This window comes from Salmo trutta, chromosome 1 (assembly GCF_901001165.1).
Source record: "Salmo trutta chromosome 1, fSalTru1.1, whole genome shotgun sequence".
Taxonomy (NCBI): domain Eukaryota; kingdom Metazoa; phylum Chordata; class Actinopteri; order Salmoniformes; family Salmonidae; genus Salmo; species Salmo trutta.
The window spans coordinates 31,608,174-31,634,327 of record NC_042957.1 but is presented as its reverse complement, the minus strand read 5'-3'; the positions used below and the strand labels follow the sequence as shown (position 1 = coordinate 31,634,327).

The 26,154-nt window shown below is 47.9% G+C and overlaps 1 protein-coding gene across 2 annotated transcripts; it reads left to right on the top strand.

The window, feature by feature from the left end:
- The first annotated feature begins 794 nt into the window (after positions 1 to 794).
- On the top strand, positions 795 to 25,380 carry LOC115194144 (solute carrier family 22 member 6-A). Of its 2 annotated transcripts, none has more exons than XM_029753588.1 (10): positions 795 to 1,488; positions 17,643 to 17,746; positions 18,259 to 18,413; positions 18,593 to 18,755; positions 19,379 to 19,502; positions 19,803 to 19,909; positions 20,731 to 20,942; positions 22,846 to 22,954; positions 23,517 to 23,729; positions 24,271 to 25,380. In XM_029753588.1, the coding sequence occupies exons 1-10, from the start codon at positions 1,081 to 1,083 to the stop codon at positions 24,392 to 24,394; spliced, it is 1,719 nt and encodes a 572-aa protein (XP_029609448.1). In that variant the 5' UTR covers positions 795 to 1,080; the 3' UTR covers positions 24,395 to 25,380. The 2 variants fall into 2 exon arrangements, with proteins under 2 accessions (XP_029609448.1, XP_029609439.1); XM_029753579.1 differs by having other exon boundaries at positions 18,587 to 18,755.
- Positions 25,381 to 26,154: the final 774 nt, after the last annotated feature.

Sequence of the window (26,154 nt, the reverse complement as noted above, 5' to 3'; positions counted from 1 at the left end):
CCTTTCCTTTCATTTGTGTCATGTACAAGTCCCCTGCCATGGTATTTATCTGCTGCTTTTGTCTGGCCAGCTTAGCCCCAGCCAGCTCTCCCCTGTTGGCATCCCCATGCCAGATGAATGATTGGGTGCCAGAGAGAATATGCATTTCTTTAAACTGGGGGCATTTGGTGGTGTTTTGCAACTGTAGTGTCTCAGGGGGCAGGCAAGTGGATTTACAGGTTTAGCAATATTCCCACGTCATTGTTGGGAATGTAATGTAAAGCAAAAATACATGTACACACTTTCTAAGGAGTTATCTGCATGATAACTTTGGGCTTTGGTTGACTTTTATTGTACATCCCTCTTGAAATTTGAGTCCCTCTGACACATTTGACAATTAGCCTTCACTTTATTTTTTTTTACATGTTAGTCATTTAGCAGACACGCTTATCCAGAGCAACTTACAGTAGTGAATGCATACATTTCATACATTTTTTTCCCATACTGGTCCCCCGTGGGAATTGAACCCGCAACCCTGGCGTTGTAAACACCATGCTCTACCAACTGAGCCACACAGGACATATGTCTGTATGTTTATGTCTGTATGTTGTGTTATGGGCTTCTATATGACTTATTACCACTGTTTCCAAAATGTAAGACTCTCACCATGCAAATAAACAGAGCGAGAGGGAGAGCGAGCGAATGCAGTCACTCAGCTATCACAAAGAGCAACTCCTCCTTCTGAGCTAGGACTCCACCCCATGATCTAGTTCTCTCCCTCCCTGCATATGACAGTTATATTACCCTGCTAGGGGAGTGCTGCGGGTTCACAACACCGCAGATGACAGCAACAGCTTGCCTGCACTCAGGGTTCACTACGCTACAGACAGGTGTGATAACATCTGAATGAGAAGACTGACACAACTCATTATTAAACCATTCTTCATAGATGATCCTGAGCTCTGTGCCAGCTGCCTCTCAGCCTTCAGCTTTCTGTTCCACTCTCAGATCTTTAGTGGCAACTTGAGAGTGCACTGCTGTGTTGGACTTCTTGAATCTGTGGTGATATGTTAGGGTAAGGTCTGCATTGGAATAGCAGCCATGGAAAGAAGCATGAATTTTGACGAGATTCTTTCTCATATTGGGGGCTTTGGCAAGTTCCAGAAGAGCCTGTATGTGTGGATTTGCCTCCCCCAGATCCTGCTGGCGTTCCACATGCTGATATCCGTATTCACAGGGGCCGTCCCCCCTCATCTCTGTCGCTCCACCAACACCACCTGGCCCTTGACCGCCAGCTCAGACCCTCCCAATTTCAACTTCAGCCTGGTGACCGGCCCAGACGGTGACCCTGGCCGGTCCTGCTCTGCCCCTGGGGGGATCCCTGGCACCCCGCTGGCCCAGCTGAATCACAGCACTGCCCTGGCCCTTAGTGACAGCCACGCCACTGAGGGTTGCCAAGGGGGGTGGGAATTCAGCAAGGAGACCTTCCACAGCACCGTGGCAACCGAGGTGAGTAAGAGACACGGCAGGAAAATGGACGTGGCAGGCAGGGCAGGCTCTCTCTCTGTCTGTCTGTTCATCACATTTCAAATGTGATGAACACCTTCTGGTCCCACATTCTCATATGAATTGAAGCCATTCTGCAGTTGGTTATGTGGAACTCATTTTTCCCTGGAAGCATTTTTACAGCTATGTAACTGTGTAGTGGTGGTGATATCTGAACCTGATCTAGGCTGGGCTGGGGGGAGAGTGGAGGGTTGTGAGATGGACTCCTGTGGTGCAGGCATCCTCTCTCTCTCTCTCTCTCTCTCTCTCTCTCTCTCTCTCTCTCTCTCTCTCTCTCTCTCTCTCTCTCTCTCTCTCTCTCTCTCTCTTTCTTGCTCTCTCTCTTGCTCTCTCTCTCCTTTTCTCTCTCTCTAAAGCCTGGCCAGTGAAGTTCATTTCCCCCATGACCCACTAGTAAGTATGTGGATCATGGTTGGGTGGGGGGATACTTGAATGAACTGATTGGGTCTAGTGCTTCTTGAGGGACCTTCACACAGCAACACTAACCATAATGGAATGGTCCCAGCCCGCAGAACATGTTGAAGGTTTTTGATTTCCAAACACTGACCTAGGATTGCCCGTTCTTAATGTCTTCGTTTATTGTACTTTATTTTATTTATTTTGGGGGGGGGTTATGTGTGTATTGTTATTGTATTGCTAGATATTGCTGCATTGTTGGGGTGAGATACCTGCGCATTTCACCGCACCTGCGACAACGGAGGCCGACTGTTAAAGGCTGTTTATACAGTAGGATGTATGACAACTCATGACCCGTTCGTTTACATTCCATTGGGTGTGGTTCCACCTCAAAAAGATTGACACCCACCATCTCAAATTCTTCTCAGATTGTAGTATAGAATTAAGATTCGATGAGATTCTCTGAGATTCTTGGATTATTGCTTCCCTGTGTATCTTGTGATGTTTTGTTCACCTGTTCAGAGAAATTACCAATTGAAGTCACTTACATTATTTATGATAAATGATTGTGAAAGTACCAGGTTTTGCCCACTATATCAAATCAAATGTTATTAGTCACATGCACCGAATAACACAGGTGTAGACCTTACAGGAAAATGCTTACTTACGAGCCCCTAACCGACAGTGCAGTTTAAAAAAAATATGGATAAGAATAAGAGATAAAAGTAACAAGTAATTAGAGAGAAGCAGTAAAAAACAACAATATTTACAGGGGGTGCAGGTACAGAGTCAATGTGCAGGGGCACCAGTTAGTTGAGGTAGTATGTACATGTACATGTACATGAGTTAATTAAAGTGACTATGCATAGATGACAACAGAGAGTGGTAGTGGTGTGGAGAGGGGAGGGGGGGCAATGTGAATAGTCTGGGTAGCCATTTGACTAGATGTTCAGGAGTCTTATGGCTTGGGGTAGAAGCTGTTTAGAAGCCTCTTGGACCTAGACTTGGCGCTCGGGTACCACTTGCCGTGTGGTAGCAGAGAGAACAGTCTATGACTAGGGTGGCTAGAGTCTTTGACAATTTTCAGGGCCTTCCTCTGACACCGCCTGGTATAGAGGTCCTGGATGGCAGGAAGCTTGGCCCCAGTGATGTACTGGGCCGTTCGCACTACCCTCTGTAGTGCCTTGCGGTCGGAGGCCGTGCAGTTGCCATACCAGGCAGTGATGCAACCAGTCAGGATGCTCTCGATGGTGCAGCTGTAGAACCTTTTGAGGATCTGAGGACCCATGCCAAATCTTTTCAGTCTCCTGAGGGGGAATAGGTTTTGTTGTGCCCGCTTCACGACTGTCATGGTGTGCTTGGACCATGTTAGTTTGTTGGTGATGTGGACACCAAGGAACTTGAAGCTCTCAACCTGTTCCACTGCAGCCCCGTTGATGAGAACGGGGGCGTGCTTGGTCCTCTTTTTCCTGTAGTCCACAATCATCTCCTTTGTCTTGATCACGTTGAGGGAGAGGTTGTTGTCCTGGCACCACACGGCCAGGTCTCTGACCTCCTCCCTATAGGCTGTCTCGTTGTTGTCGGTGATCAGGCCTACCACTGTTGTGTCATTGACAAATTTAATGATGGTGTTGGAGTCGTGCCTGGCCGTGCAGTCATGAGTGAACAGGGAGTAGAGGAGGGGGCTGAGCACGCACCGCTGAGGGCCCATGTGTTGAGGATCAGCTTGGCGGATGTGTTGTTACCTACCCTTACCACCTGGGGGGGGCCCATCAGGAAGTCCAGGATCCAGTTGCAGAGGGAGGTGTTTAGTCCCAGGGTCCTTAGCTTATTGATGAGCTTTGAGGGCACTATGGTGTTGAACGCTGAGCTGTAGTCAATGAATAGCATTCTCACATAGGTGTTCCTTCTGTCCAGGTGAGAAGGGTGTGGAGTACAATAGAGACTGCATCATCTGTGGATCTGTTGGGGAGGTATGCAAATTGGAGTGGGTCTAAGGTTTCTGGGATGCTGGTGTTGATGTGAGCCATGACCCGCCTTTCAAAGCACTTTGTGGCTACAGACGTGAGTGCTACGGGTTGGTAGTCATTTAGGAAGGTTACCTTAGTTTTCTTGGGCACAGGCACTATGGTGGTCTGCTTAAAACATGTTGGTATTACAGACTCGGACAGGGAGAGGTTGAAAATGTCAGTGAAGACACTTGCTAGTTGGTGGGCACATGCTCGCAGTACACATCCTGGTAATCCCTCTGGCCCTGCGGCCTTGTGAATGTTGACCTGTTGAAAGGTCTTACTCACATCGGCTGCGGAGTGCGTGATCACACAGTCTTCCGGTACAGCTGGTGCTCTCATGCATGTTTCAGTGTAATTTGCCGCGAAGCGAGCATAGAAGTAGTTTAGCTCGTCCAATAGGCTCGTGTCACTGGGCAGATCTCGGCTGTGCTTCCCTTTGTAGTCTGTAATGGTTTGCAGGCCCTGCCACATCCGACGAGCGTCAGAGCCGGTGTAGTACGACTCGATCTTAGTCCTGTATTGACGCTTTGCCTGTTTGATGGTTCGTCGGAAGGTATAGCGGGAGTCCCTCTCTTTGAAAACGGCAGCTCTAGCCTTTAGCTCGGTGCGGATGCTGCCTGTAATCCATGGTTTCCGGTTGGGGTATGTACGTACGGTCACTGTGGGGACGACGTCATCGATGCACTTATTGATGAAGCCAATGACAGATGTGGTGTACTCCTCAATGCCATTGGAGATGCCACTGTCCCTGCTGCTGCCACACAATTTTATCCAGCTGGTCTTGTGTTTAAATGGATTACAACATTTTCTTTGGAACTTTGGGTAGAAAACCAATAGCTTTTGCTCATGATGAAAATAAAATGTGTGGTCATCCTCACAATTCAAACCAGTTCTCCATGAAAGCAATTCAGTTTGTCCTTCTCTTAGGCTTAATCTGTGTCCAGGAAATGGCTGCTCTATGTGTGGTTTATTCCCTTCACAAAAGTTTTGGATTAGTTAGACCATTCTTGGTGAACAAGCAAACCATTATACTACAGAAGTTCTAATGGTTTTAATGGTCTGGATATAGTCCCAAACACACACCCAGCTAGCACATAACGTTCTGAGAACCATATGTTTCTTAGAGCTTGGTGAGAGTGTGGTTGTCCTATGGTTATTTTGCATATAACCTTCCCACAACATTCTGGGAATGTTGCAGCATAGTTTCTTGGCTTTGGAACATTCTCAGCACATATTGAGGAAGTATCCTCTATCTTGTTAAGTGTGTTGGCCACTAATTGGCCACACCTGATCTTAATGAGTGCTAGTTTCCTTTGAAATGGGATCTGTTTGAGTTGACTAAAATAAACAGCTTTGTATGAATAAAAAAAAAACATGACATGTTAGCTCCATACTGGTGGAGCAGTGAACTAATTCCATGGGTAGAGAACATAAGATAGTAGGTTTGAATTTCACTGATGCCGTGCCACAATAAAAAATTAAATGTGTTTGCATGATTAATGCCTAAGCAAATAAATGTATGTGTCCTAACTGTGCTTGGAGTTCATAACAGTTAACCTAGGTCACGTCCTGACCATAGAAAGCTTTTATTTTTTATGGTAGAGTAGGTCAGGGCGTGACAGGGGGTTTTGTCTAGTTTAAATTTTCTATCTTGTGTGGTTCTAGTTTCTGTTTTTCTATGTTTTTTGGGGGGGGATGATCTCCAATTAGAGGCAGCTGGTCATCGGTGTCTCTAATTGGGGATCATATTTAAGTAGTTGTTTTTCCCACCTGGGTTTGTGGGAGATTATATTTTGAGTTAGTGTATGTTGCACCTCTTCGTCACGGTGTGTTGTTTTTGTTTATTAGTTTATTGTATGTCTTGCATAGTTTCACAGTTAAATAAAAATGTGGAACGATACACACGCTGCGCTTTGGTCCGCTCCTTCGTACAACGAACGTGACAGAATGTCCCACCACAAAAGGACCAAGCAGCGTGGTCAGGACCAATGGACATGGGAGGAAATCCTGGACGGGAAAGGACCCTGGAGGCAGGCCGGGGAGTATCGTCGTCCGAAGGAGGAGATTGAAGCAGCGAGAGCAGAACGGCGACGTTACGAGGTGTTATACCATCAAGGCAAGCACGAGAGGCAGCCCCACGGGGAGATTGGCAGAGTCAGGGTTCAGACCTGAGCCAACTCCCCGTGCTTACCGTGGGGAGCATGTGACCAGTCGGGCAACGTGTTATGCTGTGATGCGCACTATATCTCCAGTGCGCATTCATAGCCCGATGCGCTCTGTGCCTGCGCCCCGCATTTGCCGTGCTAGAGTGGGCATTCAGCCAGGACGGATTGTGCCGGCTCAGCGCTCCTGGTCTCCAGTATGCCTCCTCAGTCCAGGATATCCTGCGCCAGCTCTACGCACTGTGTCGCCAGTACGCCTTCACAGCCCAGTTCGTCCTGTGCCAGCGCCCCGCACTTGCCGGGCTAAAGTAAGCTTCCAGCCAGGACGGGTTGTGCCAGCCCTACGCTCCAGACCTCCAGTGCGCGTCCACGGCCCAGTATATCCTGTGCCAGATCTGCACACCCGGTCTCCAGTGCGTCTTCCCAGTCCGGTGAGACCTGTTCCGGCTCCACGTACGAAGCCTCCAGTGATGATCCATGGCACGAAGCCTCCAGTGATGATCCATGGCCCGGAGCCTGTAGTGATGATCCATGGCACGAAGCCTCCAGTGTTAATCCATGGCACGGAGCCTCCAATGATAATCCATGGCACGAAGCCTCCAGTGATGATCCATGGCCCGGAGCCTCCAGTGATGATCCATGGCAAGAAGCCTCCAGTGATGATCCATGGCGCAGAACCTGTAGCGATGATCCATGGCACTGAGTCTGCAGCGAGGGTCCCAAGTCTGGAGCCTCCAGCGACGTGATGATCCATGGCACGAAGCCTCCAACGACGTCCCCCAGTCCGGAGCCTCCAGCGACGTCCCCCAGTCCGGAGCCTCCAGCGATGTCCCCCAGTCCGGAGCCTCCAGCGATGTCCCCCAGTCCGGAGCCTCCAGCGATGGTCCGCAGTCCGGAGCCTCCAGCGACGGTCTGCAGTCCAGAACCTCCAGCGGGGGTTCTCAGTTCAGAGCCTCCGGCGATGATCCACGGTCCGGGTCCTTCGGCGACGATCCATGGTCCGGTGACACAAAAGCGGAGGGATCAGCGAGCGGAGCGGGGGCTACGCCCCAAACCGGAGCCGCCTCCTATGCTGGCGGATAAGCAGGATGAGAGGGTTCTTCGTCCCGCACCAGAACCGCCTCCGATGCAGGAGGATCCGCGGGATGAAAAGGTTCTTCGTCCTGCACCAGAGCCGCCACCGACATTAGACACCCACCCTAACCCTCCCTGTTTTTTTGTTGTTTCAGGTTTTGCGATCGGAGTCCGCACATTTGGGGGGGGGATACTGTCACGTCCTGACCATAGAAAGCTTTTATTTTCTATGGTAGAGTAGGTCAGGGCGTGACAGGGGGTTTTAGCTAGTTTAAATTTTCTATGTTGTGTGGTTCTAGTTTCTGTTTTTCTATGTTGTTTTTTGGGGGATGATCTCCAATTAGAGGCAGCTGGTCATCGTTGTCTCTAATTGGGGATCATATTTAAGTAGTTGTTTTTCCCACCTGGGTTTGTGGGAGATTATATTTTGAGTTAGTGTATGTTGCACCTCTGTTTTTGTTTATTAGTTTATTGTATGTCTTGCATAGTTTCACAGTTAAATAAAGATGTGGAACGATACACATGCTGCGCTTTGATCCGCTCCTTCATACGACAATCGTGACAACCTAAGCTATTCGTTTTATTAAAAGTCTTATTGAGACATTCAGTGAAAGTTTTAAGGAACCTTAAAAATAACCTATCATTTCTGTTCTCAGAACGTTAATAAAACCTCCCAGGAAGCCTGCAGGCTGAATTCGGTCGTCAGTTGAATGGTGTTTCCTCCGACACATTGGTGCAGCTGGCTTCCGGGTTAAGTGAGCGGGTGTTAAGAAGCGTGGTTTGGCGGGTCATGTTTCGGAGGACGCATGACTTGACCTTTGCCTCTGCCGAGCCTGTTGGGGAGTTGAAGCGATGAGACAAGGAAGCATGCAGGCTGACTTCGTTCCCCTGCAGGCTGACTTCGGTCGTCAGTCTAACAGTGTTTCCTCCGACACATTGGTGCGGCTGGCTTCCGAGCCCGTTGGGGAGTTGCAGCGATGAGACAAGATCGTAATCACGAAATTGGGGAGAAAAAGGTGAAATGTTTTTTTTGTTTTTTTAAATCCTCACAGGAAAACTTTTAAGGAACCATAGTAAAACATTCTCAGAACCTCCCTGCAACTAAAAATTTACCTTCCCAGAAGAGGCAAAATATTCTCTTCAGTTCTCAGAACGTTTTAAAAAATGTTCAGTTGTACCGGTCAGGGAACTTGGCTTCGTTCCCAGAACCAATGGTAAACCAAAAACCTATGTTCCCACAACTTCCAAGGGTTGGCTTTAATGGTAAATGTCACCAATCACATTACATATACACTACCGTTCAAAGTTTGGGGTCACTTAGAAATGTCCTTGTTTTTGAAAGAAAAGCACCTTTTTTGTCCATTAAAATAATATCAAATTGATCAGAAATACAGTGTAGACCAATCAATCAATCAAATGTATTTATAAAGCCCTTCTTACATCAGCTTATGTCACAAAGTGCTGTACAGAAACCCAGCCTAAAACCCTAAACAGCAAGCAATGCAAGTGTAGAAGCACGGTGTTACGAATCCCTTTGGCCCAGCGGTCTAGGGGGGATGGATACGAGACCCGTAACATAAATCATGCAAATTATAATAGTGAAAAGTAACAGTGAGAACAAAAACCATAGACAATTGAAATCTACCGTCAAACACTAAAGGTTTATTGTTTAAACACACACGAAGGGGGGGTTGTGAGAAAAGGGGCTGAGCGGGACCCAAACAAAGAAACAATAATCCAAAACCACCCCTAAGCTAGACTAGCCTATTTCAACAAAATCTAGCTAACTAACCAAAAATACAGGGGGTGGTCCGCCCAGTTCTAACTAGTGTATTTAGACACTGTTTTCCTACGGGTAATGTAGGCCCATGGGCGACTGGTCTTAGTACCCCCTTTTCCCACCAAACAAACAAACAGTCAAACAACAAAACAATACTCACAGGATTACCAGATAAATGTGACATGCAGTTGCAAAAACAAAAGAGATCAATACAGAGATAGCGAGAGGGACACAGAGAGAGAGAGAGAGAGAGAGAGAGAGAGAGAGAGAGAGAGAGAGAGAGAATGAACACAAAGATTGATCTCAGAGTGAGAATGAGCACAGAGTGATAATGAGCTATAGAGAAAACAACTGACTGGGTTTTTAAACCAGGGGAAAGGGACTGTGATAGGTTGAGGGAAAAGGGAACAGGTGTCTTCTGATTGGGGACTGGTTGATGACTGATTGGGGAGTGATGATTGTCACCTGCAAGGAGAAGGAGAGCAAAGAAACACACATACAGGATACACACACAGGATACCTGTATCCGTAACACACGGTGTCTAGGAAAAACTCCTTAGAAAGGCCAGAACCTAGGAAGAAACCTAGAGAGAAACCAGGCTATGAGGGGTGGCCAGTCCTCTTCTGGCTGTGCCGGGTGGAGATTATAACACAACGTGGCCAAGATGTTCAAATGTTCATAGATGACCAGCAGGGTCAAATAATAATAATCACAGTGGTTGTTGAGGGTGCAACAGGTTAGCACCTCAGAAGTTGGCTTTTCATAGCCGATCATTCAGAGTATCTCTACCGCTCCTGCTGTCTCTAGAGAGTTGAAAACAGCAGGTCTGTGACTGGTGACTATTGTAGCTGGAAACGGCAGATTTTTTATGGAATATCTACATAGGCTTACAGAGGCCCATTATCCACAACCATCACTCCTGTGTTCCAATGGCACGTTGTGTTAGCTAATCCAAGTTTATAATTTTAAAAGGCTAATTGAACATTAGAAAACCCTTTTGCAGTTATGTTAGCACAGCTGAACACTGTTGTACTGATTAAAGAAGCAATAAAACTGGACTTCTTTAGACTAGTTGAGTATCTGGAGCATCAGCATTTGTGGGTTCGCCTCACAAGTCCTCAAATGGCAGCTTCATTAACTAGTGCCCGCAAAACACCAGTCAGCAGGAGAAGGTACCCCGCCATGGATCGCGTTGTCCAGACAATGGACCGCTGGGAGAGACAGGGAGTTCTTCCAGCGCCTCCACCAGCACAACCGGGGTCTATCCTGAGCGCCCCTTTCCCGCCTGAACCCAGTGGGATCCGTCTCTCCATGCCACAGGAATACGACGGGAGTGCTGCCAACTGCCAGGGTTTCCTCCTCCAACTAAACCTCTATCTGGCCACGGTCCACCCAGCTCCATCGGACCGTGAGGTGTCCACCCTCATCTCGTGCCTCACCGGGCAAGCCCTGGAGTGAGCCAATGCCGTGTGGAGAGAGGGAGATGCGGCAATGGACCATTTTGAGAAGTTCACCCGCCGTTTCCGGGCAGTCTTCGACCACCCACCCAAGGGCAGAGCGGCAGGTGAGCGCCTCTACCATCTGAGGCAGGAGACGAGGAGCGCCCACGAGTTTGCCCTGGAGTTTAGGACCCTGGCTGCCGGCGCGGGATGGAACAACAGGGCCCTGATCGACCATTTCCGCTGCAGTCTGCGCGAGGACGTCCATCGGAAGCTGGCCTGCAGAGACACCACCCTCACTTTCGACCAGCTGGTGGACCTGTCCATCCGGCTGGACAACCTGCTGCCTACTCGTGGACATCCAGATCGGGGTCTGGTGGTTCCATCCTCCCGCACCCCCTCTCCGATACCCATGGAGCTAGGAGGGGCGGTGCGCAGGGAGACCGGAAGGGGTTCCGGCTCGTGCACCATCTGTGGCCGCAGAGATCACACTGCTGGTCGGTGCCGGGTTGGTTCCTCTGGGAATCGAGGCAGCAGGCAGGGCGCTCTGGCGTCACCCCAGGTGAGCCGGCACCATTCTCACCCAGAGCCCTCTGTTGCACATATGTTTGTGTCTGTCACTTTTCCTGAATTTTCCCCGCATAAGGCACTCGTAGATTCAGGCGCGGCTGGGAATTTAATTGATAGAGCGTTAGCTCATAGTTTAGGGACCCCCATTGTTCCCGTGAATGTGCCCTTCCCCGTTCACGCCTTAGATAGTCGACCATTAGGGTCAGGGTTAATCAGGGAGACCACCGCTCCTTTGGGCATGGTGACGCAAGGGGTCACGGGAAAAAATGTAATTTTCCTTATTGACTCTCCTGCGTTTCCCATGGTGCTGGGCCTACCCTGGTTAGCCTGTCATAATCCTGTTTCTTGGCCACAGAGGGCTCTCACGGGGTGGTCGCGAGAGTGCTCAGGTAGGTGTTTAGGGGTTTCCGTTGGTGCTACTACGGTGGAGAGTCCAGACCAAGTCTCCACTGTGCGCATTCCCCCAGAATATGCCGATTTGGCTCTCACCTTCTGTAAAAAGAAGGCGACTCAATTACCACCCCATCAACGGGGGGATTGTGCGATAAATCTCCTGGTAGACGCTGCACTTCCCAGGAGTCACATGTATCCCCTGTCGCAAGCGGAGACAGTGGCTATGGAGACAAATGTCTCCGAATCCCTGCATCAGGGGTTCATTCGGTCCTCCACTTCACCCGTCTCCTCAACTTTATTTTTTTGTGAAGAAGAAGGATGGAGGTCTGTGCCCGTGCATTGATTATCGAGGTCTCAATCAAATCACGGTGAGGTACAGTTACCCGCTACCTCTTATCGCCACGGCGATTGAGTCAATGCACGGGGCGCGCTTCTTCACTTAACTGGATCTCAGGAGTGCGTACAACCTGGTGCGTATCCGGGAGGGAGACGAGTGGAAGACGGCATTTAGTACCACCTCATTATGAGTACCTCGTCATACCGTACGGGTTGATGAATGCTCCATCAGTCTTCCAATCCTTTGTAGATGAGATTTTCAGGGACCTGCACAGACAGGGTGTAGTGGTGTATATCGATGACATTCTGATATACTCCGCTACACGCGCCCAGCATGTGTCCCTGGTGCGCAGAGTGCTTGGTCGCCTGTTGGAGTATGACCTGTACGTCAAGGCTGAGAAATGTCTGTTCTTCCAACAGTCCGTCTCCTTCCTAGGGTATCGCATTTCCACGTCAGGGGTGGAGATGGAGAGTGACCGCATTGCAGCCGTGCGTAATTGACCGACTCCCACCACGGTGAAGGAGGTGCAGCGATTCTTAGGGTTTGCCAACTACTACCGGAGGTTTATCCGGGGTTTTGGTCAGGTAGCTGCTCCCATTACCTCACTGCTGAAGGGGGGCCCGGTGTGCTTGCAGTGGTCAGCTGAGGCAGACAGGGCTTTTAGGCACCTGAGTGCTCTGTTTGCCTCGGCTCCTGTGTTGGCTCATCCGGATCCCTCTTTGGCATTCATAGTGGAAGTGGACACGACCGAGGCTGGGATAGGAGCTGTGCTCTCTCAGCGCTCGGGTACGCCACCGAAGCTCCGCCCCTCTGCCTTCTTCTCTAAGAAGCTCAGCCCGACGGAGCGAAACTATGATGTGGGGGACCGGGAGCTGTTGGCTGTTGTCAAAGCCTTGAAGGCGTGAAGACATTGGCTTGAGGGGGCTAAACACCCCTTTCTCATCTGGACTGACCACCGCAATCTGGAGTACATCCGGGCGGCGAGGAGACTGAATCCTCGCCAGGCAAGGTGGGCCATGTTTTTCACCCATTTTCTGTTTACCCTCTCTTACAGACCAGGCTCCCAGAATGTTAAGGCAGACGCACTGTCCCGGCTGTATGACACAGAGGAGCGGCCCATGGATCCCACTCCCATCCTCCCCGCCTCTTCTTTGGTGGCGCCGGTAGTGTGGAAGCTGGACTCGGACATTGAGCGGGCGTCACGTGCAGAACCCGCTCCCCCTCAGTGTCCAGCTGGGCGTCTGTACGTTCCATCTGCTGTCCGCGACCGGCTGATCTATTGGGCCCACACGTCACCCTCCTCTGGTCATCCTGGGATCGGTCAACGGTGCGCTGTCTTAGTGGGAAGTACTGGTGGCCCACTTTAGCTAAGGACATGAGGGTTTATGTTTCCTCCTGCTCGGTGTGCGCCCAGTGCAAGGCTCCTAGACACCTGCCCAGAGGTAAGTTACAACCCTTACCTGTTCCACGGCCGTGGTCGCACCTGTCGGTGGATTTGTAAACCGATCTTCCACCTTCACAGGGTAACACCACGATCCTGGTCGTTGTGGATCGTTTTTCTAAGTCCTGTCGTCTCCTCCCTTTGCCCGGTATCCCTACGGCCCTACAAACTGCGGAGGCCCTGTTTACACACGTCTTCCAGCACTACGGGGTGCCTGAGGATATATCGGGGTCTGATCGGGGTCCCCAGTTCACGTCAAGGGTCTGGAAGGCGCTCATGGAACGTCTGGGGGTCTCGGTCAGCCTTACCTCAGGTTTTCACCCCGAGAGTATAGGGCAGGTGGAGAGAGTGGAGGAGTGGGCGGCGTTCGTGGAGTGGGCGGCGTTCGTGCCCTGGGCAGAGATGTCCCAGAACTCACTCCGCCACTCCTCCACTAACCTTTCTCCCTTTCAGTGTGTATTGGGGTATCAGCCGGTTCTGGCTCCTTGGCATCAGAGTCAGACTGAAGCTCCTGCGGTGGACGACTGGTTCCGGCGCGCGGAGGAAACATGGTACGCCGCCCAGGTCCACCTTCAGCGCGCCGTACCGTCACCGCAGTGAGGCCCCGGTGTTCACACCAGGGGACAGGGTCTGGCTCTCGACCCGAATCCTTCCCCTCCGCCTGCCCTGCCGGAAGCTGGGTCCGCGGTTTGTGGGGCCGTTTAAAGTCCTGAGGAGAGTGAACAAGGTATGTTATAGGTTACAGCTTCCCCCCGATTACCGCATTAACCCCTCGTTCCATGTGTCTCTCCTCAGGCCGGTGGTGGCTGGCCGGCTCCAGGAAGCTGAGGTACGGGAGGTTCCTCCGCCCCCTCTGGACATCGAGGGGGCCCCGGCGTACTCCGTTCGATCCATCCTGGATTTGAGACGTCGGGCGAGGTGCCTTCAGTACCTCGTGGACTGGGAGGGGTACGGTCCGGAGGAGAGATGCTGGGTTCCAGTGGAGGACGTGTTAGATCCTTCCCTGCTGCGAGAGTTCCACCGTCTCCATCCGGATCGCCCTGCGCCTCGTCCTCCGGGTCGTCCCCGAGGCCGGTGTCGACGCGCTGCTGGAGCCGCGTGTCAGGGGGGGAATACTGTCACGACTTCTTTCGAAGTCGATGCTTCTCTTTGTTCGGGCGGTGCTCGGTGATCGACGTCACCGGTCTTCTAGCCATCATTGATCCATTTTTCATTTGTTTTGTCTTGTCTTCCTACACATCTGGTTCCAATCCCATTCATTACATGTTGTGTATTTAACCCTCTGTTTCCCCTCATGTCCTTGTCAGAGATTGTTTGTTTTGTATGCTCGTTTATTATGTATTGGTGCGCGACGGGTTCTTGTACCCACTTTTATGTATTATGTACTTTGGTTTTGGAGTTTTGTTAAAGACTATTAAACTACTCCATTTATACCAAGTTCGATTTTCCTGCACCTGACTTCCATGCCACCTACACACACGACATTACAGGGCCTCTGTACGCCTATGTAGATATTCCATGAAAAATCATCAGTTTCCATCTACAATAGTCATTTGCAACATTTACAATGTCTACACTGTATTTCTGATCAATTTGATGTTATTTTAATGGACAAAAAATGTGCTTTTCTTTCAAACCCAAGGTGACCCCAAACTTTTGAACGGTAGTGTAGATAAAGATACAATTATTTTATTGAAAAACATAGGACTGCAATGCAGTGGCTTATAATTGTATTATTTTATTCGGGTTGTCACCACATTTGAGTCACTAGGCCATTTCTCCATCAAAGTTTTGGCCTTGCAGGAAATAATCATGTGAGAATTGTATCATAGGGATAGCTGCCTCAGAGGCCTGCTATTTGTTGGACAATTCAAGGAGAGTTTGTCACAAAAAATGTCGTACTCCTCACAGAAAATGTCGTATGGGAGAGAATAGGACCAAGGCGCAGCAGGTTTGTGGATACTCATGCTTTAATGGTAAAACGAAAGGGCATCCACAGGAAAAACAAAATAATAGACAGTACTCACGACACGAACAGTTTTGCAGGCTCACAAACGCAGTGCAAAAACAACTACCCACAAAACCAAGTGACAAACATACTCCCAATATATGACTCCCAATCAGGAACAACGATCCCCAGATGTTCCTGATCAGGAGTCACAAGACCAACACAGAACATTCACACACACAAGACTGCCACGTCCTGACCCCAAAACTACTACAACAGCTCCATCTGCTGGTCAGGATGTGACAGTACCCCCCCCTCAAGGTGCAGACCCCGGAATGCACCTAACAACAGAAAACACCAACAAACAAAATCCCCAACAAAACCCATAAACAATAACCCCTAAACAATAAGGGAGGGAAGGGAGGGTGGCTGCCGTCAACGACGGCACTGTGCTACACCCTCCCTCCCCAACCCACCTATCCTGGAGGTGGCTTAGGTGCAGGACATGGACCTTGCTCCACCCTCGGCGTCGCCCACTTCGGTGGCGCCGATAGCTGCGCCGGAGGACAGTCGGGCCACTCGGGCTGGGCCGGAGGACAGGAGGGCCACTCGGGCTGGGCCGGAGGACAGGAGGGCCACTCGGGCAGTTCCGGGCAGTCGGGCCACTCTGGCAGTTCCGGGCAGTCGGGCCACTCTGGCAGTTCCGGGCAGTCGGGCCACTCTGGCAGTTCCGGGCAGTCGGGCCACTCGGGCAGATCCGCGCAGTCGGGCCACTCGGGCATCTCCGGGCAGACGGGCCACTCTGGCATCTCCGGGCAGACGGGCCACTCTGGCGGCTCCTGACTAGCGGGCGGCTCTGGCGGCTCCTGACTAGCGGGCAGCTCTGGTGACTCCTGACTGGCGGGCAGCTCTGGTGACTCCTGACTGGCGGGCAGCTCTGGCGACTTACGACTGGCGGGCAGCTCTGGCGACTTACGACTGGCGGGCAGCTCTGGCGACTTACGACTGGCGGGCAGCTCTGGCGACTTACGACTGGCGGGCAGCTCTGGCGACTTACGACTGGCGGGCAGCTCTGGCGACTTACGACTGGCGGGCAGCTCTGGCGACTTACGACTGGCGGGCAGCTCTGGTGACTCTTGACTGGCGGGCAGCTCTGGTGACTGTTGACTGGCGAGGCTGGGCTGGCGCACTAGACGCCTGATGCGGGGAGCTGGTACCAGATGTGCCAGCCTGGAGACACGCACCTCAGGGCTAGTGCGGGGAGCTGGCCTGGGGCTCCATCCTTGCCCCGTCAAACAGCCCTTGTGCCCCCCCCCCTAAAAAATTCTTGGGGCTGCCTCTCGGGTTCCCTTAGCTCCCTTAACTTGTCCTCCCAGGTCCATCCTTCCTCCTCGTTCGTCCGCTGCTTGGTCCTTTGGTGGTGGGTAGTTCTGTCACAAAAAATGTCGTACTCCTCACAGAAAATGTCGTATGGGAGAGAATAGGACCAAGGCGCAGCAGGTTTGTGGATACTCATGCTTTAATGGTAAAACGAAAGGGCATCCACAGGAAAAACAAAATAATAGAGAGTACTCACGACATGAACAGTTGTGCAGGCTCACAAACACAGTGCAAAAACAACTACCCACAAAACCAAGTGACAAACATACTCCTACATATATGACTCCCAATCAGGAACAACGATCCCCAGCTGTTCCTGATCAGGAGTCACAAGACCAACACAGAACATTCACACACACAAGACTGCCACGTCCTGACCCCAAAACTACTACAACAGCTCCATCTGCTGGTCAGGACATGACAGAGTTGGTTTGAAGCATAAGGGTTGTTATGAGAAGGTGAAACTGAATGGCTTTCATGAAGGACTGTCTTGACTATTGGTTTGCAAAGAAAAGGTTGTGATCCATTTAATAAACACAAAAAAGAGACCAGCAAGTTAATAAACGGTGTGGCAGTAGCAGAAACAGTGGCATCTAATGGACTAAACCTTGTACTTTCACACACATTTATGGTAAAGAAATGCAAACTAGTGACTTCAATGGCTAACTTCTCTGAACAAGGGGGGGAAAATATCAGATTCACAGGGAATATATTACTTTGGATGAAGAAGCAATACTCCAAGCCACAGCTCCATACTACTTGTCAGACATAGAGATCTGATACTGTATACTGGTTGTAGGGGTGAGATTGGTGGTGGGTGGGTCGGTGGCTTTTGACCCTTTTATTTGATTTTCAATTAAATAATGTTGCAGGAATGCTAATCTTATCGATTTGTAAATACAGACACGATTTCAGAACAATCTGAGATGGTGCGTGTCATGGGATGCTGAAATTACATGTAACGACTAATCTGTTATAATTGATGTGAGAGCCATGACAGACACTTAGATGGAATCTGTTGAGAAGCATGTGCTCATAGGCTTCTATAGCTCATGGGCAAAATATTTGGACACCACAGTCAAAATACAGTTACAGGGCTGTGCAATTGGTGCTTGCCGATATGACGTAGCTTTTCAACTAATTTGAACCCTCTGTCCTTGACAGTGGGATCTGGTGTGTGACCACGCCAATCTAAACAATGTTGGTTCCTCAATCTACATGTTTGGTCTAGTGGTTGGCGCTGTGCTGTTTGGTTTCTTAGCTGATAAGTAAGTATAAAACAACTGTGCATTTTCCACCATGTGTTTTTTTAATCTCATTTAGCCTGATGATCTATGAGACATGCATTCTAGGTAGGTCACAAACTTAATGCAGGGTCATGATAAACAAAACTCACACAAACTCAGTCCCACTTTAGGTGAAGTAAAACAAAAATTGAGCTCAATGAACACTTTGCAGCTTGTATTGATATTTACATTTGCTGGCACATTTTCTTTGTGTAACTCGGATTATTTATAGAAAGTACACAGAGAAATGTCTGCACAGACTATTTTCAGTAGTAGCAGTCTTATTCAGAGCTCTTGTAGGCCAGCCAAGTCAAAAGCATTTGAAGCATTTTAACACGGGATATTAAAGAGTGCATCTAATCTGCAGCACATTTCCCACTCCCTATCAGTCCAATTCATTCTCAACACACTCGTACAGTACCGTGAGTGAGGACACCTCAGGTGAAACAGTTTCTAGTCATTTAAAAATATAATCTCCCTCTTTCTTGTTTCAGGTATGGACGCAGGAACATAATCCTGGTTGGTTTGACTATCCAGTCAACTTGTGGGGTCGGAGCTGCCTTCGCCCCAAATTTCTACGTGTATGTTTTTCTGCGCTTTGTTGTTGGAACCACTATTTCTGCTGTCATCATGAACGCATTTGTTTTGGGTCAGTCTCTCTCTCTCTCTCTCTCTCTCTCTCTCTCTCTCTCTCTCTCTCATACACACACATACATACATACATTAAATATTCATAAAGTTATTGACTTGTGATCTTAGCAAAATGAAGATGATAAGGTGCTGGTTTTCTACTCTCTATACTGATTTGTTTGTGGCCCAAAGGCACAGAGTGGACAGGATCAAAGCACCGCATGCTAGCTGGGATCATCACCGACTACTTCTTTGGGTTTGGCTACATCATCCTGGCAGGCCTGGCCTACCTCATCCGAGACTGGCGTAAGCTCCAGCTGGCCATCTCAGCACCAGGCTTCCTCTTCATCTTCTACATTTGGTGAGTCACTGGCCAGCTGCAGTATGCCTATAGCCTGGACTACAAACTGAATATCACTCACTTTCATTATCTTCAGTAAAATGAAAGGATCATTCAGTTTGGATTCCAGGCTAGCACGCCAACCCACTAAAGGAGAATTTCAAGAGAATGAAGAGGAACCCTTTTGTCTTCAATAATCCAAGCCAGATGGGTCATTACATGCCATTTGGGAATATCTAAGTGTTGGTGCTGACATCTTCAGGACAGGAATACCGGTTTACTTAACGGAGGAATAAACACACATGTTTATCATTGGTGTTTTAATCAGAACGGGGGAAAATGCACTTTATTTATTTTCGCACATGCGCAGTCATACATCTCTCATAGGGCATGACTGTACCAGTGTAAGAACACAACTCAACAACATATTAGTCCACATGCCAACACTAAGTATATCTAAATTGTAAGATTGTGTGCATATTTTCACTGATATTGTAGGACAAGTATTGGCCTACTTCCTACCTCATGGCTAAATGTAACTTCATGTTTATCTCTTGTTCCCATGAGGTCAAACTAATGCCCGTTGTCATATGTAGTTGATTATGTGTGTGGCTCAATTGAACACCTCTCCTCTACCTTCTTAGGGTCCTACCAAAGTCAGCTCGGTGGCTGATGGCCAACCAGAGGTACGAGGAGGCCATGGATCTGGTCAGGAAAGCAGCTCTGATGAACGGCAAACCCCTGCGGGAGGACATAGAGATATGTCAGGTGTGGTTTGTTGGTTATGTTGTTTTGTCGACAGGCTAATTGCTATAGAGAGAGATTCCAACAGCCTTGATAAAAGCACTTGCAAAACAACACTTCTATATACAAGCAATGTTGAGAGCAATAGCGCTAAAGCCTGAACATGTTAAATTGCTTTGCATGTTGTCCCGATACTGTAAGGCATGCAGTGGCATGAACATTATATAAATTGCATTGGTGTGCTTATCGCTTTGATGAGCTCATTCCTTTACTTATAACCATCACTGTGAAATGCTCATGGCTAATCTGCCAGTTATTTTCCAGGGGTACAAAGACATGGTGAAGATAGAGGAGAGGACAAAACACACAGTCATTGACCTGGTCCGAACTCCAAAAATGAGGAGGAGCTCATTGATCATGTTTTACCTGTGGTGAGTGTCCTGCCATTCATTTCAGGGTTCACTAATTGCTTGTGAAGTTGGCAGCGATTAAGCCTCAAATACCATCTGTCATTGAGGGAGAAATAGACATACAGTAGATCTTTGTCAGGACACATGCCTCTTGGGGGCAAACAAGCATTTATCACATCATCAACTGTTTCAGTTAGGTTTCTGCCGAACACTCACGCATCAGTCGAACATACTAATCTTCATCTAGTCTTTTTATTGTGGGTTGATCACTTGATGTGGTATGCCAATGCCGTTTCCAGAATTATTTACTGACCAAGCTTCTCAAGGCCTCCTTAATCCTTAAGTCACTGTGCATGTTGTGTAAGCCATTCAAATTGCAGTATGTCACTCACTGAGGTAACACTGGAGGATTAGTATTCGAATGTGAATACTTTACATAGCTTACCAGGCCATGAGAAATGAGAAAAAAATTGCCAATAGACGTAACTTTTTCACTATTGTGAAATGTTGTGTTGTATTCCCTATCCAGTCCAAGTTAGATGAGGCCTTCTTTGTAATTTTACTCTGGTAGAAAAGTCCCTTGATTATGCCAGGGTTGTATTACCCTGTCTGTGGCTAGAGAGACATTGTTGCTTCCTTGACACTTTCTTCTAATTTCCTATTCATTGTAACATTAACCTCTCATCTCTCACCCTGTGTACTGTACATCTCTATTCTGCATGGTAGACTTGTGGCAAACCAGAGGAAGAAGGCCTTGTTTCACTGCTGTGAAAGTAGAATGTTATTAACCCCTTCTTTGCCTCATCAGTGTTTCCCCTACCATTCCATCTCTGCCTGTCCAGGTTTGTCAACGTGCTGGTCTACTACGGCCTGTCCCTAAACATCTCTGACTTTGGGATGAGCATCTACCTGACCCAGCTGATCTTTGGCCTGGTGGAGATTCCTGCTCGCACCATCACTCTCTTCACCCTCAACCGCTCCAGGAGGATATCCCAGATAGCCTTCCTCGCTGTGGGAGGCCTAGCCTGCCTGCTCACTGTCTTCATTCCCGATGGTACGGAGCTTTCCAGACAAAACTCTGCTGCCTTTAATGTGCCTTTTAAAGTATTGTTTATAAACATCCTGAGGTACTTGATCAGTTATAGTATCCCCCTGGCACTGAAAAGACTTCAGTTGACTGAAGTTACAGTGAGGGAAAAAAGTATTTGATCCCATGCTGATTTTGTACGTTTGCCCACTGACAAAGAAATGATCAGTCTATAATTTTAATGGTAGGTTTATTTGAACAGTGAGAGACAAAATAACAACAACAAATCCAGAAAAACGCATGTCAAAAATGTTATGAAATGATTTGCATTTTAATGAGGGAAATAAGTATTTGACCCCTCTGCAAAACATGACTTAGTACTTGGTGGCAAAACCCTTGTTGGCAATCACAGAGGTCAGACGTTTCTTGTAGTTGGCCACCAGGTTTGCACACATCTCAGGAGGGATTTTGTCCCACTCCTCTTTGCAGATCTTCTCCAAGTCATTAAGGTTTCGAGGCTGACGTTTGGCAACTCGAACCTTCAGCTCCCTCCACAGATTTTCTATGGGATTAAGGACTGGAGACAGGCTACGCCACTCCGGGACCTTAATGTGCTTCTTCTTGAGCCACTCCTTTGTTGCCTTGGCCATGTGTTTTGGGTCATTGTCATGCTGGAATACCCATCCACGACCCATTTTCAATGCCCTGGCTGAGGGAAGGAGGTTCTCACCCAAGATTTGACGGTACATGGCCCCGTCCATCGTCCCTTTGATGCGGTGAAGTTGTCCTGTCCCCTTAGCAGAAAAACACCCCCAAAGCATAATGTTTCCACCTCCATGTTTGACGGTGGGGATGGTATTCTTGGGGTCATAGGCAGCATTCCTCCTCCTCCAAACACGGCGAGTTGAGTTGATGCCAAAGAGCTCCATTTTGGTCTCATCTGACCACAACACTTTCACCCAGTTGTCCTCTGAATCATTCAGATGTTCATTGCCAAACTTCAGACAGGCATGTATATGTGCTTTCTTGAGCAGGGGGACCTTGCGGGCGCTGCAGGATTTCAGTCCTTCACGACGTAGTGTGTTACCAATTGTTTTCTTGGTGACTATGGTCCCAGCTGCCTTGAGATCATTGACAAGATCCTCCCGTGTAGTTCTGGGCTGATTCCTCACCGTTCTCATGATCATTGCAACTCCACGAGGTGAGATCTTGCATGGAGCCCCAGGCCGAGGGAGATTGACAGTTCTTTTGTCTTTCTTCCATTTGCGAATAATCGCACCAACTGTTGTCACCTTCTCACCAAGCTGCTTGGCGATGGTCTTGTAGCCCATTCCAGCCTTGTGTAGGTTTACAATGTGTTTTTCTGGATTATTATTTTTTTTTTCTGTCTCTCACTGTTCAAATAAACCTACCATTAAAATTATAGACTGATCATTTCTTTGTCAGTGGGCAAACGTACAAAATCAGCAGGGAATCAAATACTTTTTTCCCTCACTGTATTGACATTGAATGATGCCATAGTTGTGTTGTTTTATAGCCCTGTTTATTAGGGTTTAGCTAGTGTCAATGGAAAGTCTTTGTGGCTTGGAACTTGGCTTTTGGTTGAAACTGAAAAAGGTATTCAAGCCACAATATTTATTTGTATATACCAAGGTCCTTTTGTAATAACCAGAGTTTGTTGCCAACGTAACCTCCTGGATGTAGAGTAAGAGTTGTTCAGAACTCCCACCGCGGCCCTCAGGGAAGTCATGTCAGTCTCACACTCGAGGCCACTACCTTAGATGTTTACGGTCACCAGTTGGAATGCGGTAGATTGATCCACAGGGATGTAGACTTGAGTTGCAGGTGCTATACATATACACAGCCCAGCTCTTTACCCCTTTAACGTCTAACCCCATCACTTCTCTCTCTCTCTCTCTCTCACACACAGATCTCTCCATTATTAGAACAGTCCTGGCCATGGTAGGAAAGTTTGGGATCACCGCCTCCCTGTCCATAGTCTACATCTATTCAGCAGAGGTTTTCCCTACTGTCATAAGGTGAGCGTCTGGTCAATAGGGCTCTGGTCAAAAGTAGTGTTCTGCTGACTAATATGGACTGCTGATGTCTAGGCGTGTTTCCAGCAGAGTCAAACAGGTGTAGATCATGAGGTCACAAAATGAGCCTAACCATTTTTGGAGTTGTTTAAATAATCCTCTCCGCTACTCAGTCAATATCTCTGTGACCTTTCTTTTGTCGTGGAGAGGGGGCTGAGGTATTTCTAAAGCAAGATAACTGGCATCAGTGTGTAACATAACTTATTTCCCCCATCGCAATAGCCAACTTGGGCTCAGTAGATTTATGTTAGGGTCAGCGCAAGCTTCTGATAAGGTTTGAAACTGCTCAAGAGGGTTTTGAATGTATTAACAATCCTCTTTCATTGTATTCTGTTTTCGATATGCAAAGTTATACATTTGCCTTGACGTAAATAACCACAGTAAGTACTGTAATTGTTTTGGGATGTTGGCGAGACTGATCTTGATCCACAGTCTTTATTACAGCACTTTAAATATAACGTTGTGACGTTAGTTTGGCTGAACAAGTCTCCAATGTGATCCTCAGGCAGAGTGGGATCGGTATGGGCTCCATGTGTGCCCGGGCAGGGGGAGTCCTGGCCCCAATCATCTACCTGTTGAGGGGTGTCAGTAAGAAGGCTCCTATGGTTCTGTTTGGCCTGTGTACTCTGCTAGGGGCAGCCCTCACCCTGCTGCTGCCTGAGACAGTCCACCAGCCCCTGGCTGACAACATCCAGGATGTGGAAGGATCCAGCATCAGGTCTTTACCCTCTTTTGTCCACTGAAGGGGAAGAGAGAGGGAATATTCTATTACATAGTATTTAACACTTTAAATTCCTTAGTATTTATCTGTCAATATTATACTCTGGAGATACAGCCTTGAAACCAGGGATGAACATCTAAGCCTGGGTTAGTAGCCATTTCAACCTTTAATATTGTACTATAACTATTATTATAAACTGGGTGGTTCGAGCCCTGAATGCTGATTGGCTGACAGGTGTGGTATGTCAGACCGTATACCACAGGTATGAGAAATATTTTTTTTACTGCTCTAATTACGTTGGTAACCAGTTTATAATAGCAATAAGGCACCTCAGGGTTTGTGGTATATGGCCAATATACCACGGCTAAGGGCTGTATCCAGGCACAGGTTGTGTCGTGATTAAGAACAGTCCTTAGCCATGTTATATTGGCCATATACCACACCCTCTCGTGCCGTATTGCTTAATTACAGTGCTGAACTGGTGTTATGTTCATGTAATGTTAATAGCAATCCAAGGATATCCCCTTGTCTCTTCTAGTGAGGACTCAGAGGAAGGGAACATGAAACCAGACCTTTACGAGGAATGTCCAACAAGGAACCCAGACATCATAAACTTAAGAACTTGGAGTGGGACAAGCCACCAGTCCGCACTGATACTTTGAGACCTGTGGTACTGTCTTCTGGATGACTTCTACACGGAAAGACCATTAGCCCAAGGAACTCAACTGTGCATTGTAAGCTATCTGCTAAGAGCGCTTGAACATAGTTGTAGCTTGTAAAGCTATTTCCTATTTCGTACGTAAGACAATGATGTCACTTAACTGACATGTTTATACAGTTTTGCTTTATATTTCAAAAATGTTCTTTTGTTGTGAAAAGATGTACAGTATATAGATTTTTATGGTGACTATCAGTTCATATATTGGTTGATAATGAAGTACAATAGTAACAGTTCATTTATGCACCAAATATATTTTCTTAGCTTCTGTATACAATGAGTGTATAAAACATTAGGAACACCTGCTCTTTCCATGACAGACTGACCAGGTGAATCCAGGTGAAAGCTATGATCCGTTATTGCTATCACCTGTTAAAACCACTTCAATTGGTGTAGATTAAGTGGAGGAGACAGGTAAAAGAAGGATTATGAAGCTTTGAGACAATTAAGACATGGATTGTGTATGTGTGCCATTCAGAGGTGAATAGGCAAGACAAAATATTTCAGTGCCTTTGAACGGAGTATGGTAGTAGGTGCCATCCAGCCAATTTGACACAACTGTGGGAAGCATTGGACTCAACATGGGCCAGCATTGCTGTGGAATGCTTTTGACACCTTGGAGAGCCCAGGCCCTGACGAATTAAGAATGTTCTTAGGACAAAAGGGGGGGCAAGTCAATATTAGGATTAGGATACTATAATGTTTTGTACACTCAGTGTATACTGTCATGGACACACCTTTGTGTGGTTCGAATAGCCGTGTGCTCTTTTTATCTAAATATTTTTGCTGGTGCATCCCTCTTCCTGAACCGAACTCACTCCGTCCCGTCCCTGTCTGTTATCTAGTAGGTCTTCCCGAGTGCCTGTCTTTTTTTTATTGTAGGAACACAAAGAAAGTACAAATAAAGTAAAATAAAAGAACGACAAAAAAGATCTGGCAGTTATAGTGCACGTCATACCTTCATCATATTAGTTACAGTGAGGGAAAAAGGTATTTGATCCCCTGCTGATTTTGTACGTTTGCCCACTGACAAAGAAATGATCAGTCTATAATTTTAATGGTAGGTTTATTTGAACAGTGAGAGACAAAATAACAACAAAAAAATCCAGAAAAAGGCATGTCAAAAATGTTATAAAATTATTTGCATTTTAATGAGGGAAATAAGTATTTGACCCCTCTGCAAAACATGACTTAGTACTTGGTGGCAAAACCCTTGTTGGCAATCACAGAGGTCAGACGATTCTTGTAGTTGGCCACCAGGTTTGCACACATCTCAGGAGGGATTTTGTCCCACTCCTCTTTGCAGATCTTCTCCAAGTCATTAAGGTTTGGAGGCTGACGTTTGGCAACTCGAACCTTCAGCTCCCTCCACAGATTTTCTATGGGATTAAGGACTGGAGACAGGCTACGCCACTCCGGGACCTTAATGTGCTTCTTCTTGAGCCACTCCTTTGTTGCCTTGGCCGTGTGTTTTGGGTCATTGTCATGCTGGATTACCCATCCACAACCCATTTTCAATGCCCTGGCTGAGGGAAGGAGGTTCTCACCCAAGATTTGACGGTACATGGCCCTGTCCATCGTCCCTTTGATGCGGTGAAGTTGTCCTGTCCCCTTAGCAGAAAAACACCGCCAAAGCATAATGTTTCCACCTCCATGTTTGACGGTGGGGATGGTATTCTTGCGGTCATAGGCAGCATTCCTCCT

What these genes read in the sequence shown, in the direction of transcription:
- LOC115194144 (XM_029753579.1), top strand. Translation starts at nt 1,081, where the DNA reads ATGGAAAGAAGCATGAATTTTGACGAGATTCTTTCTCATATTGGGGGC. An exon ending in TTTGGTTTCTTAGCTGATAA is followed by an intron (nt 17,747 to 18,258) that starts GTAAGTATAAAA and finishes TTCTTGTTTCAG; the next exon opens with GTATGGACGCAGGAACATAA. An exon ending in GTTTTCCCTACTGTCATAAG is followed by an intron (nt 22,955 to 23,516) that starts GTGAGCGTCTGG and finishes TGTGATCCTCAG; the next exon opens with GCAGAGTGGGATCGGTATGG.